This window comes from Podarcis liolepis (genome assembly GCF_965112155.1).
Source record: "Podarcis liolepis genome assembly, chromosome: 17".
In the NCBI taxonomy this organism is placed as follows: Eukaryota; Metazoa; Chordata; class Lepidosauria; order Squamata; family Lacertidae; genus Podarcis; species Podarcis liolepis.
The window spans coordinates 41,447,097-41,458,796 of NC_139571.1; the positions used below are offsets into that span (position 1 = coordinate 41,447,097).

Below are 11,700 nucleotides of genomic sequence, written 5' to 3' on the forward strand. Positions count from 1 at the left end.
ACAGTGCATTGATTTGCTTATTTAGAAATGAGGCCAGGAAAAAAACCACGAGGGTGGATTACAATAAACAATAAAATACAGCAACCGAACAGAAAGAAGCAGCAGAGGACAGGAAGCATTACTCTCAAACCTCTGAATCTAAGACTGACATGAAGATATTGATTAAAATACGAGACACCCTGTCAGGGGAGAAGTTTTGGTTATACAGTCGTACCTTGAAAGTCGAACGGGAGCCAAAACGTTTGAGAACTAAGCTGTTCGAAAACCAAGGTACAACTGTATATGCCTTTGATTATATGCCATGGCAAATCACCATCACCTTTTCTCTTCTGTCAGGCTTTTGCAGGCAATTCTCTTTCCACAATACAGTAGTTAGCTGATTTCTGATTTTAACTTCTTAATATGGTTTTTAGTGTATGGTGCTATGTGTAATTGTTATGAACTGCTCTGATTTTTTTTAATGAATAGCAGTGTACTGTATAAATATTTTTTCACAAATGAGTAAACTTTTGTTTCATCGAGAAATAAAGCAATGGCAGTTTCATGTAATAGTGTTGGACGTAAATGGAAAGGGAGACAAGAGAGTTCTTTCAAGAGACTCCTCCCCAATATGTTGACAGATTAAAATTGAGGACTTCTGGAATAGCTGGATGGAGGGCTGCAGAGGAGGAGAGCAACTGCGACTGCCTTGAGTCGAAGGGAACACCTGAATCCCAGCAAAAAATATTGAAACTTTGCCCAGTAAGAGCTCTAGGGATGCAACATATTGGATGATCACATCTTTGGGGAAATCAGCTAATGGACATAGCTTGCTTCCTAAGGGAAACAATAAATAGAGGGATTTGTAATGCTGATGTCCTTCCAAGTATTTTTAGCTATGCTGCAGGAAACATTTTCTGAGAAAGATAATATCTATACGGAAAACAGGCTTTTCCATCAGGAGACACGCAAGGTTCTGAGTTGCTGCCTATTACGTCACTGCCACTGCCTTGGCCTAAGTTTCTAGCAAAGGTTTCGTTTAGTTGGTATTCCGCTAGCAGCACCTTTTGCAGTGTAGTCCCGGGCAAGACTACTCAGAAGTAAGTCCTGCTGAGTATAATGGGATTTAGTCAAGAAGGACACTGACAAACTGGAACGTGTCCAGAGGAGGGCAACCAAAATGGTCAAAGGCCTGGAAACGATGCCTTATGAGGAACGGCTAAGGGAGCTGGGCATGTTTAGCCTGGAGAAGAGGAGGTTAAGGGGTGACATGATAGCCATGTTCAAATATATAAAAGGATGTCACATAGAGGAGGGAGAAAGGTTGTTTTCTGCTGCTCCAGAGAAGCGGACACGGAGCAATGGATCCAAACTACAAGAAAGAAGATTCCACCTAAACATTAGGAGGAACTTCCTGACAATAAGAGCTGTTTGACAGTGGAATTTGCTGCCAAGGAGTGTGGTGGAGTCTCCTACTTTGGAGGTCTTTAAGCAGAGGCTTGACAACCATATGTCAGGAGTGCTCTGATGGTGTTTCCTGCTTGGCAGGGGGTTGGACTCGATGGCCCTTGTGGTCTCTTCCAACTCTATGATTCTATGATTCTATTCTATGATTCTAGTCTCTGTGCATAGAATTGCAGTCGTTGTCTAGGATTTGTCATTGTGGAAACTGGCAAAGTGTGTGATTCAAACAAAAGAAAATCAACCACTTTTCATTCCATATGCAACCTGGACAATACTTTAGCATTTAATTCCCAGGGGTGTTGGTTTTGCCATCCTTCTGACCACTATGAAAACATCTGGCTGTTGCTGGTTGAGGATTAGTGAATTCTTGGCTGTAGATATCTTCTACGTTATGGTAAAGGATGTGCTAAAGAGAAGAAGATCTTCTAGGCAGAGGAAAGTGGAAATCATTAGTGCTGATTGCAACGTGCAGTGAACAGTTGCCAAGTTTGAAATAGAGTCCTGGTTTCAGGAAAGCCCATTAGACCACTAATCTACAAGAGTCATGGGTTAATGTGCATTAAGTACTTGTCCTGTCATGTGGAAGTAAAAAGGTTTCCCCTGAAAGATATGCCTTTGCTGCTTCCATCACCATCACATGCCAATAGCACAATGCAAACGACCCCCCTCTCCTCCCTTTTATTACCAGCCCCTCTGTTTCTGGGCCTTATACTAGCTGCATTTTGTTCTGGTGTTCAAATCAGCAAATGAAACGGGTTTCTGATTCTGGTTTGGGGGGCATATACCGTATTTTTCGTCCTATAGGGCGCACCGGCCCATAGGACGCACCTCATTTTTTTTTGGGGGGGGAATGAATAAAAAAAAATTATTTCCGCCCCCCCACCGGCTGCCGCCCCAAGCCTTGCACTCACCTGCCCGAAGCACGGGGCACCCTCCAGAGGGCTCCCCGTGCTTCGGGCGACAGGCTGCCGCCCCAAGCCTCGCGCGCTCGGCAGGACCTCCTGCCGGGCGCGCAAGACTTGCGGACACTCGCGGGGGCTGCAGGCTGCTGCCCGCAAGCCTTGTGAGCCCGCGGGAACTCCCACCAGGCTTGCAAGGCTTACGGATAGCTTCCTGAAGCCTGGAGAGTGAGAGGGGTCGGTGCGCACCAATGCCTCTCGCTCTCCAGGCTTCAGCGAAAGCCTGCATTCGCCCCATAGGTCGCACACACATTTCCCCTTCATTTTTGGAGGGGAAAAAGTGTGTCCTATGGGGCAAAAAATACGGTAATTCACCATGTCATGATTAACTGCAAACTCTGGCTGTGCTAGCAAGGGGAAAGGGAGGTGGGAGGGAATGTCTGGTTTGTAGGGTTCCCTAAAACGAAGTCTTTGTCAACCATGTTGATTTCTGGTCCCATTAAAAATAACTCAGCAATACTTTATCTTCCGGCGAACAATTTCAATTTTAAAAAACTTTTTCTTCTGGAGCGAAGAAAAACATAGAACATTTTGAGATTGTATACAGAAAATTGTTCTTGACAGAGGTAGAGATTTTCTCTCGTTCACTTAGTTTTCTTTGGTGGTGATAGCATGCGTGTTGTGTTTGTATTATAAACTTGCACAGTATTTGCCTTCCCTAAGATGGTCATTTTCAGAAGGTGCTATCAGTCAGTTCTGGACATTTTGAGTGTTGATTTTAGAGAGCCAGTGTGGTGTAGTGGTTAAGAGCGGTGGACTTGTAATCTGGTGGACCGGGTTCACTTCCCCGCTCCTCCAAATGCAGCTGCTGGGTGACCTTGGGCCAGTCACACTTCTCTGAAGTCTCTCAGCCCCACTCACCTCACAGAGTGTTTGTTGTGGGGGAGGAAGGGAAAGGAGAATGTTAGCCGCTTTGAGACTCCTCAGGGTAGTAATAAAGCGGGATATCAAATCCAAACTCCTCCTCCTCCTCCTCCTCCTCCTCCTCCTCCTCCTCCTCCTCCTCCTCCTCCTCTTCTTCTTCTTCTTCTTCTTCTTCTTCTTCTTCTTCTTTTGGCGTTTGAACAGCCATAGCTTTATGCCTCAACTTCCAGCTCAGCAGCTCTTCCTCACTCTTTTAACTTGTGAAATCCTGTGCAACCTTTGGTGCAAAGGCAGAGAGTGTGGCACCCTCTAAACATTGTGTACTACAGCTCCCACCAGCGCCAGCATGCAGGGCTAATGGCCAGAGATGGTGTGAGTTACAGTCCACCACATTTCAAGGGAACCATTTGCATTCACAGATGAAGCTAAGCAGGTGTGGGTCTGGTCAGTATCTGGATGAGGGACCACCTTGGAGCTCCATGTCTGTTGCCTTAAATTCTGCGATAGAAGAAAGCGTGGATAGGATTGCCCTAAATAAATAAATTGCTTGGGGTGGGGTGCAGTCAGTAGGTCTGATTAGGAATTGTTATGTCTTCTGCCTGGAGAGTTCTCATTTAATATAAGAAACCACCAAGAATGGAAGTCATTAAAATCCTTATTAAATCAAGTGTCTTATCAGTGGGGAAAGTAAGTCTATTATTATCCCTTAACACGGCTGTGTTTATTTGGCTGATGGATTAAAATTAGAGGGGCTTTAATGTAAACTGATGCTGTCATGCCAGAGTGGTGATTGTTGCATGACCCTATAAATTGTGTCTTTTGTTGCTCTTCCTTTGATGGTCTGTGCCAGGGACCTGCAACCTGCCAGCCACTGTGGGCATAATCTGGCTCGCCAAGCCTTTTTGAAAGGTCTGCCAACCCCCAACAGCTTGCTAAAGGGGCATTGGTGGTTCTGCTTCCTGAAAAAGCAGTTAGAAGGACTCAGAAAACAGTAAGGAGCTCTCAGTTCTTCTCTGGCGTTCCCCGAGTGCTCGGCCAGCTCCAACCCTCGGGAAACAATTCAGATGATTATAGTACTGCTTCCTGAGCACTTTTAGTTGGACCTCAATGGTTCTCAGTGATGGTGATAGGCAGTATGGGATGGGTGGCCACACCCACTCTTTCAACAGAAACCAGTGGCATGTAGTCCCAGAGGGCAATGCACTCCTTGGCCCAAAAAAGGTTAGCCACTCATTATATATATATATATAGAGAGAGAGAGAGAGAGTTGTGTTTTTTGCAGATCAGTTTCATTTGTTGTGAGACATTAGTGTAAAAGAAAAGAACTCACTCTGAAAAGAACCTCACAATAATTTCATAATTATCTGTCTCTGTATTTCTAATAGTATAACCAAATCAGTAATTTTTGATATAACTGTAAAAACTACTCTGAAAATTTATTATTCCAAAAACAAAACCTTCATCTGATTGTAAATATTAAGATTATACCAGCAAGAATGAGTCTTTCTGTAAAAAATAAATAAAAATTAATCAAGTCTTACTGACTAGTGATTTAAATCAACTTGATTTAAATCAAATCTACCCTGGAGAAAAGTGTAAAGGTACTTTTGCTATAATAGAATCATTTGAAGTTCGCTTCCTCCTCCCCCAAGTCAAGCACAGAATCTCTTAGCTTTTCTTTCCTTCTTTAGCATCACATGCTGGAAACCAACAGTTCTTTTAGAGAGAATTGAAGGTGGTCAAGAAAAGCCCCACTGCGCCACTGTTGTTCTGGCTTTGCCAATATTTGAAGCGCTAACAAAAACCTGCAGAATCTATGGACAAATAGGGCATTGAATGGGTGTGTGGTGTGCACACCAGAGGCACAGTCTTCAGCTGTTTTTTAAGTATAGTCGGTCTCCAGTACTACTGTCTGTTCCTTAATAAGTGTGAAACATCCATTCACTTGGCCTCTCCCAACCCCTTCACGTTTTCTAGGATGAAGTGATAAACTGCTCCAGTTTGAGTTCTATATTTCGCGTGGACCAGCCATCCACAAGTGATGCGCTGTCCTTCTACAATGTGTTAATGTTAGCATTACCTAATGCATTGTGTGTGTTCTGAGAGAGAGAGAGAGAGAGAGAGAGAGAGAGAATGATGCAGTTGTTCCAACCATATTTGGACCTGTTGCATTTGAGATCAGCCTTCTGGTTAACTGGTGGGCTAAAATGCAATTTCACAGTTCCTCTTCAAGCTGAGAAAATATGCTTTGCCTGTTCCTTAGGGTAAAGAGATGGAGGCCTTTGTACAATTATGAGTCAGACAATGACTGAGAATTAAGGAACTGGGCTTTCAAGGCAGGAGTTTATCCTCCGCCTCTCGCTTTCACTGTGTAGTAGATTTCTTGGCTCTAAAATTTTGAAGCACTGGGCTGCCCTGGAGAAAATGCAAGACATTTGACTGTCTCTAGTGAGGGCCACTGCATAGAATCATAGAATTGTAGGGCTGGAAAGGATCCCAACCAACAGGAAAAAGAGTGTGTATGGGAGACACTTACTTACACTCTCTTTCTCTGTAATTTTTTAATTAAATTTTATGTTTTACAATTTAAAATATTCATTTTACATCCTTAAGATATCAATGACTTTTCTTCTTCTCTTTCCATGGTTCATTTTACATATCATAAATCCATGCATGTTTTACAAAAACTATACAGTATTTCATTATTGCATCCATCAAAACTTATTTACACTGTTATTATAGAATCATAGAGTTGGAAGAGACCACAAGGGCCATCGAGTCCAACCCCCAGCATTATCTTAATGCTGGTAGCGTTTTCAGCTGTACACAATTATTTCCCGTATATTCAATAAACGTTTTCCAACCTTCTTTAAACATATGTTCTTCTTGTTCTCTTATTCTAGATGTTCAGTCTGTGAGTTGTGCGTATTCTGTCAACTTAAGTTGCCATTCTTCTTTGGTTGGGACCTCGCTTGTTTTCCATTTTGGGGCTAACCAAACACGAGCCGCAGTAGTAGCATACATAAATAACCTATTTTTTTGACACCTGGGAATTTCAGTCTGGATTATCCCCAACAGAAAGGACTCTGGGGTTTTTTTTTGAAAGTACGTTTAAACATTTCCCCCCAATTCATTATGGATCATTTCCCGATACTCTTTTACAAGTCCACCACATATGGGGAGACACTTGCTCTTTGTCTTCTCCATGTGCTCATGTTGAGAGCCCCACTTCGTTCCTAAAGTGTATGAGAGCCCCATTTTCTTTGTCTTCCTTCCTTTTCCACGCTGTCTATTGTGTCAGAAACCTGATTCATTCACACCCTCAGTGTGCTGCTGCAACAACCCCATGCTTCATTTGGCCTGGAAGTGAAAGAAGAAGAGGAGTTTGGATTTGATATCCCGCTTTATCACTACCCTAAGGAGTCTCAAAGCGGCTAACATTCTCCTTTCCCTTCCTCCCCCACAACAAACACTCTGTGAGGTGAGTGGGGCTGAGAGACTTCAGAGAAGTGTGACTAGCCCAATGTCACCCAGCAGCTGCATGTGGAGGAGCAGAGACGCGAACCCGGTTCACCAGATTACGAGACTACCGCTCTTAACCACTACACCACACTGGCTCTCAAAAGAAAGCGGATGTGTCATTCTCACCAGCTCTTATCCCCCATGGATCTTCTTAGCACAGGTCTGTACAGAAGTAGTTGTATAATAACTTTAGTGTGGTGCTTCAAACGACCTTATTTTTAATAGCTTATAAGCTACTTATAGGGATGGTGCTGTGGGTTAAACCACAGAGCCTAGGGCTTTGCCGATCTGAAGGTCGGCGGTTCGAATCTCCGCGACTGGGTGAGCTCCCGTTGCTTGGTCCCTGCTCCTGCCAATCTAGCAGTTCAAAAGCACGTCAAAGTGCAAGTAGATAAATAGGTACCGCTCTGGCGGGAAGGTAAACGGCATTTCCATGCCCTGCTCTGGTTCACCAGAAGTGGCGTAGTCATGCTGGCCACATGACCCGGAAGCTGTACGCCAGCTCCCTCGGCCAATAAAGCGAGATGAGCGCCGCAACCCCAGAGTCGGTCACAACTGGATCTAATGGTCAGGGGTCCCTTTACCTTACCTTTATGCTACTTATGGGAAGGGTAAGTCTCCCAGTCAGCCCCTGGCACCTCCAGATCAAAACAGGTAGTATCCTTGGGAAGTACACCTGCTTAAGATGTTGGAGAACTGCTCCTGGTCTGAGTAAACAGCATTGGGCTAAATGGATGAAGGGTTTGATTCAGATGTCACACATTGAGCAGGGTTTGAGTGCTGAACAAGCTGTAGATCTGTGCATGCTCATTCCCTCTTCCACTTCCTGGTTTGCAGTAAGTGTAGTTGATGGTCCAACACAAGCAAACTGGTTATTTGTCACAGGAGTGACAGATCACACAGTTCAAGGATGGAGTTAACTCTTTCACCACCTCTTCACCACAGCTTTTTCCAAGCAATCAGAGACTGCGCCTGCATAAAGCCAACCTCTCCTCCATCCATTTCTTGCCTCTTCTGGTTCTGGGAGATGTGGGGAGGGCAGCTTGTTGCCGCTGGAGGGGGAGACACCCATGACTCTTTGCCAGCCTGTCTCATCTCTGCCTCTTGGCCTCCCTCATTCCATTCTACTGCTTCAGCTTCTGCCTCTGATTCTGGACCGCTCTCTGCCACAGACTCTCCCCGCTCACTAAGCCCTATTACCTGTTCAACTTCTGACACCTCCTATTCCCAGTCTTTTCCCTTTGACCATTCATCGTTCCCCACCACCACTCCCCAAGGTCTAAGCCTTCTTCCCTTCCTGGTTCACCTGCTGGTTCCTCCCATCATTCCTCACCCAACCAGTCCATGACATTATCATAAAAAGACAGCTCTATATGTTCATAAACATGCTGTCTTTGTTTGAAAGTGGGGGCTGCTACTGGGGCTGTGCTTTTGTGAAAACCCTTTGCACCTAATTAATTGCCTTTCTGATTTGTTTCAGGTGCCTGAGCATGCAGAGCTCGCCTGGATTCTGGGATGTCTCACAAGCATGCCACGCCTGCAGCACTTTCCACAATGGAAGGTGAGGTTTCTGTGAGCCTCTCTTAGCTTAGTTGGCAGGTGGGCTATCCCTGTTCAGCTGTTACATAGGTGAAGCCTTTAGGCCTGCCCTTGTCATTGCCTGGCTTCTGCCATCTTTTGTGCTCATTGTAGCTGTCCTCAAATAAAAAATAAAGGTATTAAGCCTTTATGTGTCTTCTTTTTCTTCACATAAATAGGTGAAGAATGCCAGCCAAATGAATGAAGGAACAGTTGGTCTGTTCACCTATCCTGTTCTTCAAGCCGCAGATATTCTCCTCTACAAGTAAGCGTCAGAATGCACAGCTCCATAACTTGTAAATGAAGGCCACTGTGATATAACCAAGGGGACTGAATACAGTGGTGCCCCGCAAGAAGAATGCCTCGCAAGACGGAAAACTCGCTAGACGAAAGGGTTTTCCGTTTTGGAGGTGCTTCGCAAAACGAATCTCCTATGGGCTTGCTTCGCAAGACAACAATGCCTTGCGAGTTCCTGCGGGGTTTTTTTCCTTCCCCCCTTTTTCTAAACTGCTAAGCCGCTTATCAGCTGATCCGATCAGCAGATAAGCCGCTAAAAGTCGCTAATCCGCTAATCTGTCAATGGGCTTGCTTCGCAAGACGAAAAAACCGCTAGACGAAGAGAATCACAGAACGGATTCTTTTCGTCTTGCGAGGCACCACTGTACTTCAGGAGTGGGTGGCTTTTGAGCAACCTAGTTGTGGTGAGATTGTCCTTTCATTCTGTAGTGAATCAGTGGCCCTTTCTAACTGACAGGTTATCTGGTGCACATTATGATTGTAGCTAATCTGTCATTGACAATCCATGAATAACCTGCTAAATCTAGCGGTTTACTTCAACTATGGTGTTGTGTTTTTTTCTGACTCAGTTTGAGTGAGCAGATGTGAACCATCTCTCTCTCCCACAAAACATTTCTATTTTTCTGTTTCTGTTGGAAGGTCAACCCATGTTCCTGTTGGAGAAGATCAAGTCCTGCACTTGGAGCTGACCCAGGATACAGCCCGACGCTTCAACAAAAAATATGGAGAATTCTTTCCAGTGCCCACAGCCATTCTAAGTGAGTACAGTACAAAACCTATCACAAATGACTGCCTGTTGAGTAAAGTGAATTGGCTTGGGGAGCTTTTGCAGAAGAAAGAGAAGAGCGGGGATAGCCAGGTGCCAAGGTAAAGGAATACAAAGGGAAACAGGGGCTGTCAAATGCAGCTTTTGAAAAAGTATGGCATGTGTTTCATCTTTGCTGTTCCAGTACTAGGTGTTGCCCCGACCTTTTTTTCCTATCCTTTTCAGCAGTCCTCTAGAATACAGTCGTACCTCGGAAGTCAAACGGAATCTGTTCGACTTCCAAAATGTTTGGAAACCAAGGTGCGGCTTCTGATTGGCTTCAGGAAGCTCCTGCAGCTAATCGGAAGCCGTGTCGGACGTTTAGGTTCCAAAGAATGTTCACAAACCGGAATACTCACTTCTGGGTTTGCGGTGTTAGGGAGCCAAAACATTAGACTCACAAGGCATCCGTCAACCAAGGTACGACTGTATTATGCATTTCACTGTGCCCGTAGCATCTTCCAGACACTCTTAAGAAAATGGGCTTTCATATGTAAAAACAGGGATGCCTAATAAGACAGTTTTCTGTAGGGAAGGAGGAGGCTGGTTGGCTTGATACTTTGTTCTAGGGAAGGCTCACTTCTGTGGGGCTCGAACCCACAAACCTGAGCTGTTTGTATCATAGTATTATCCCTATAAGGCAGATTGGAGGTGAAAGGCTGAGGCTTAGAGAGAGCGGCTTGTCTGAGACCACCTAGTGAACCATAGCAGAGTTGAGAAGGACACTGACAAACTGGAACGTGTCCAGAGGAGGGCAACCAAAATGGTCAAAGGCCTGGAAACGATGCCTTATGAGGACCGGCTAAGGGAGCTGGGCATGTTTAGCCTGGAGAAGAGGAGGTTAAGGGGTGATATGATAGCCATGTTCAAATATATAAAAGGATGTCACATAGAGGAGGGAGAAAAGTTGTTTTCTGCTGCTCCAGAGAAGCGGACACGGAGCAATTTGATCCAAACTACAAGAAAGAAGATTCCACCTAAACATTAGGAAGAACTTCCTGACAGTAAGAGCTGTTCGACAGTGGAATTTGCTGCCAAGGAGTGTGATGGAGTCTCCTACTTTGGAGGTCTTTAAGCAGAGGCTTGACAACCATATGTCAGGAGTGCTCTGATGGTGTTTCCTGCTTGGCAGGGGGTTGGACTCGATGGCCCTTGTGGTCTCTTCCAACTCTATGATTCTATGAGATTAGAACCCGGGACTTCCCGATATGTCGCCTAGCCTCGTAGTCACTCTATTGCAGAGCTCTCTTCTGTAATTGCATTTTCTCTTGATTTTAGCCGAATCAAAGAAGATCAAGTCACTCAGAGATCCCACATCCAAGATGTCCAAATCAGACCCTCAGAAGTTAGCCACGGTGAACATAACAGACAGCCCCGAGGAGATAATGCTGAAATTTCGTAAGGCTGTCACAGACTGCACCTCTGAGGTGACCTATGACCCTGCTCACCGCCCTGGGGTCTCCAACCTGGTCGCTATTCACTCTGCTATAACAGGACTCAGCACGGAGGAGGTGGTACGTCAGAGTACTGGCCTTGATACAGCTCACTACAAGGCAGTGGTAGCGGAGGCAGTCACTGAGAAACTTGCACCAATCAGGAGTGAATTTGTCAGGCTAAAAGAAGACAGATCTTACCTGGAGAAGGTTTTATGGACCGGAGCAGAGAAAGCCAAAGAGCTTGCAGCCCCCGTATACTCAGAAATCAAAAGACTGGTGGGATTGCATTAACCTCAAGGAAAAGCAGCTCGTGCCTTTCATAATCTGAGTTCAGCCTTGGTTACCTTGACTCCTCTGTCTTACTAGAGGTCCTTTGTGTTTTTGGATCCACGAGTAGCCGAATAATTACCTCAGGGACATTAAATGGACCTGGCTTGGAAATCGCAAAGAGCCAAATAAGCAGACATCCGAGCTAAAGAATGCTTTTCTCACTGGCTCTGCCCAAAAAAAGATTTGAGCTGATGAAAAAAACCGAATCCTTTCTGCATGAGAAATGCAGCTTTTCTGTGACCTGTTTGTTTTCTGGAAGGGACCTGTGCAAATTTCAGCCTTTGGTACATGCCCAGCCAAAGCCTGTATAGACTGCTCAGTAATTCCTCTGTGAACCTGAACACTGTTGATCAGAGTGTCTGTGGGACCAGTGTTATCCCTACCACTGGCTCTGGCTGGTCCCTCTGGCAGTCTTAAGATATTTTCTCACATTACATTTTCTACTCAAGTATAGATAAAGGTAAAT

At 45.0% G+C, this 11,700-nt stretch overlaps 1 protein-coding gene across 2 annotated transcripts in view; it reads left to right on the forward strand.

Moving 5' to 3' along the window:
* Window positions 1-11,458, forward strand: part of WARS2 (tryptophanyl tRNA synthetase 2, mitochondrial) — a 28,168-nt gene extending 16,710 nt beyond the window's left edge. For both annotated transcript variants that reach the window (XM_083481944.1, XM_083481945.1), the window contains exons 3-6: window positions 8,269-8,349; window positions 8,546-8,631; window positions 9,303-9,421; window positions 10,747-11,458. In XM_083481944.1, coding sequence (XP_083338070.1) covers window positions 8,269-8,349; window positions 8,546-8,631; window positions 9,303-9,421; window positions 10,747-11,195 — 735 coding nt within the window. In that variant the 3' untranslated portion in view covers window positions 11,196-11,458. The remainder of the gene's footprint in view (window positions 1-8,268; window positions 8,350-8,545; window positions 8,632-9,302; window positions 9,422-10,746) is intronic.
* Window positions 11,459-11,700: the final 242 nt, after the last annotated feature.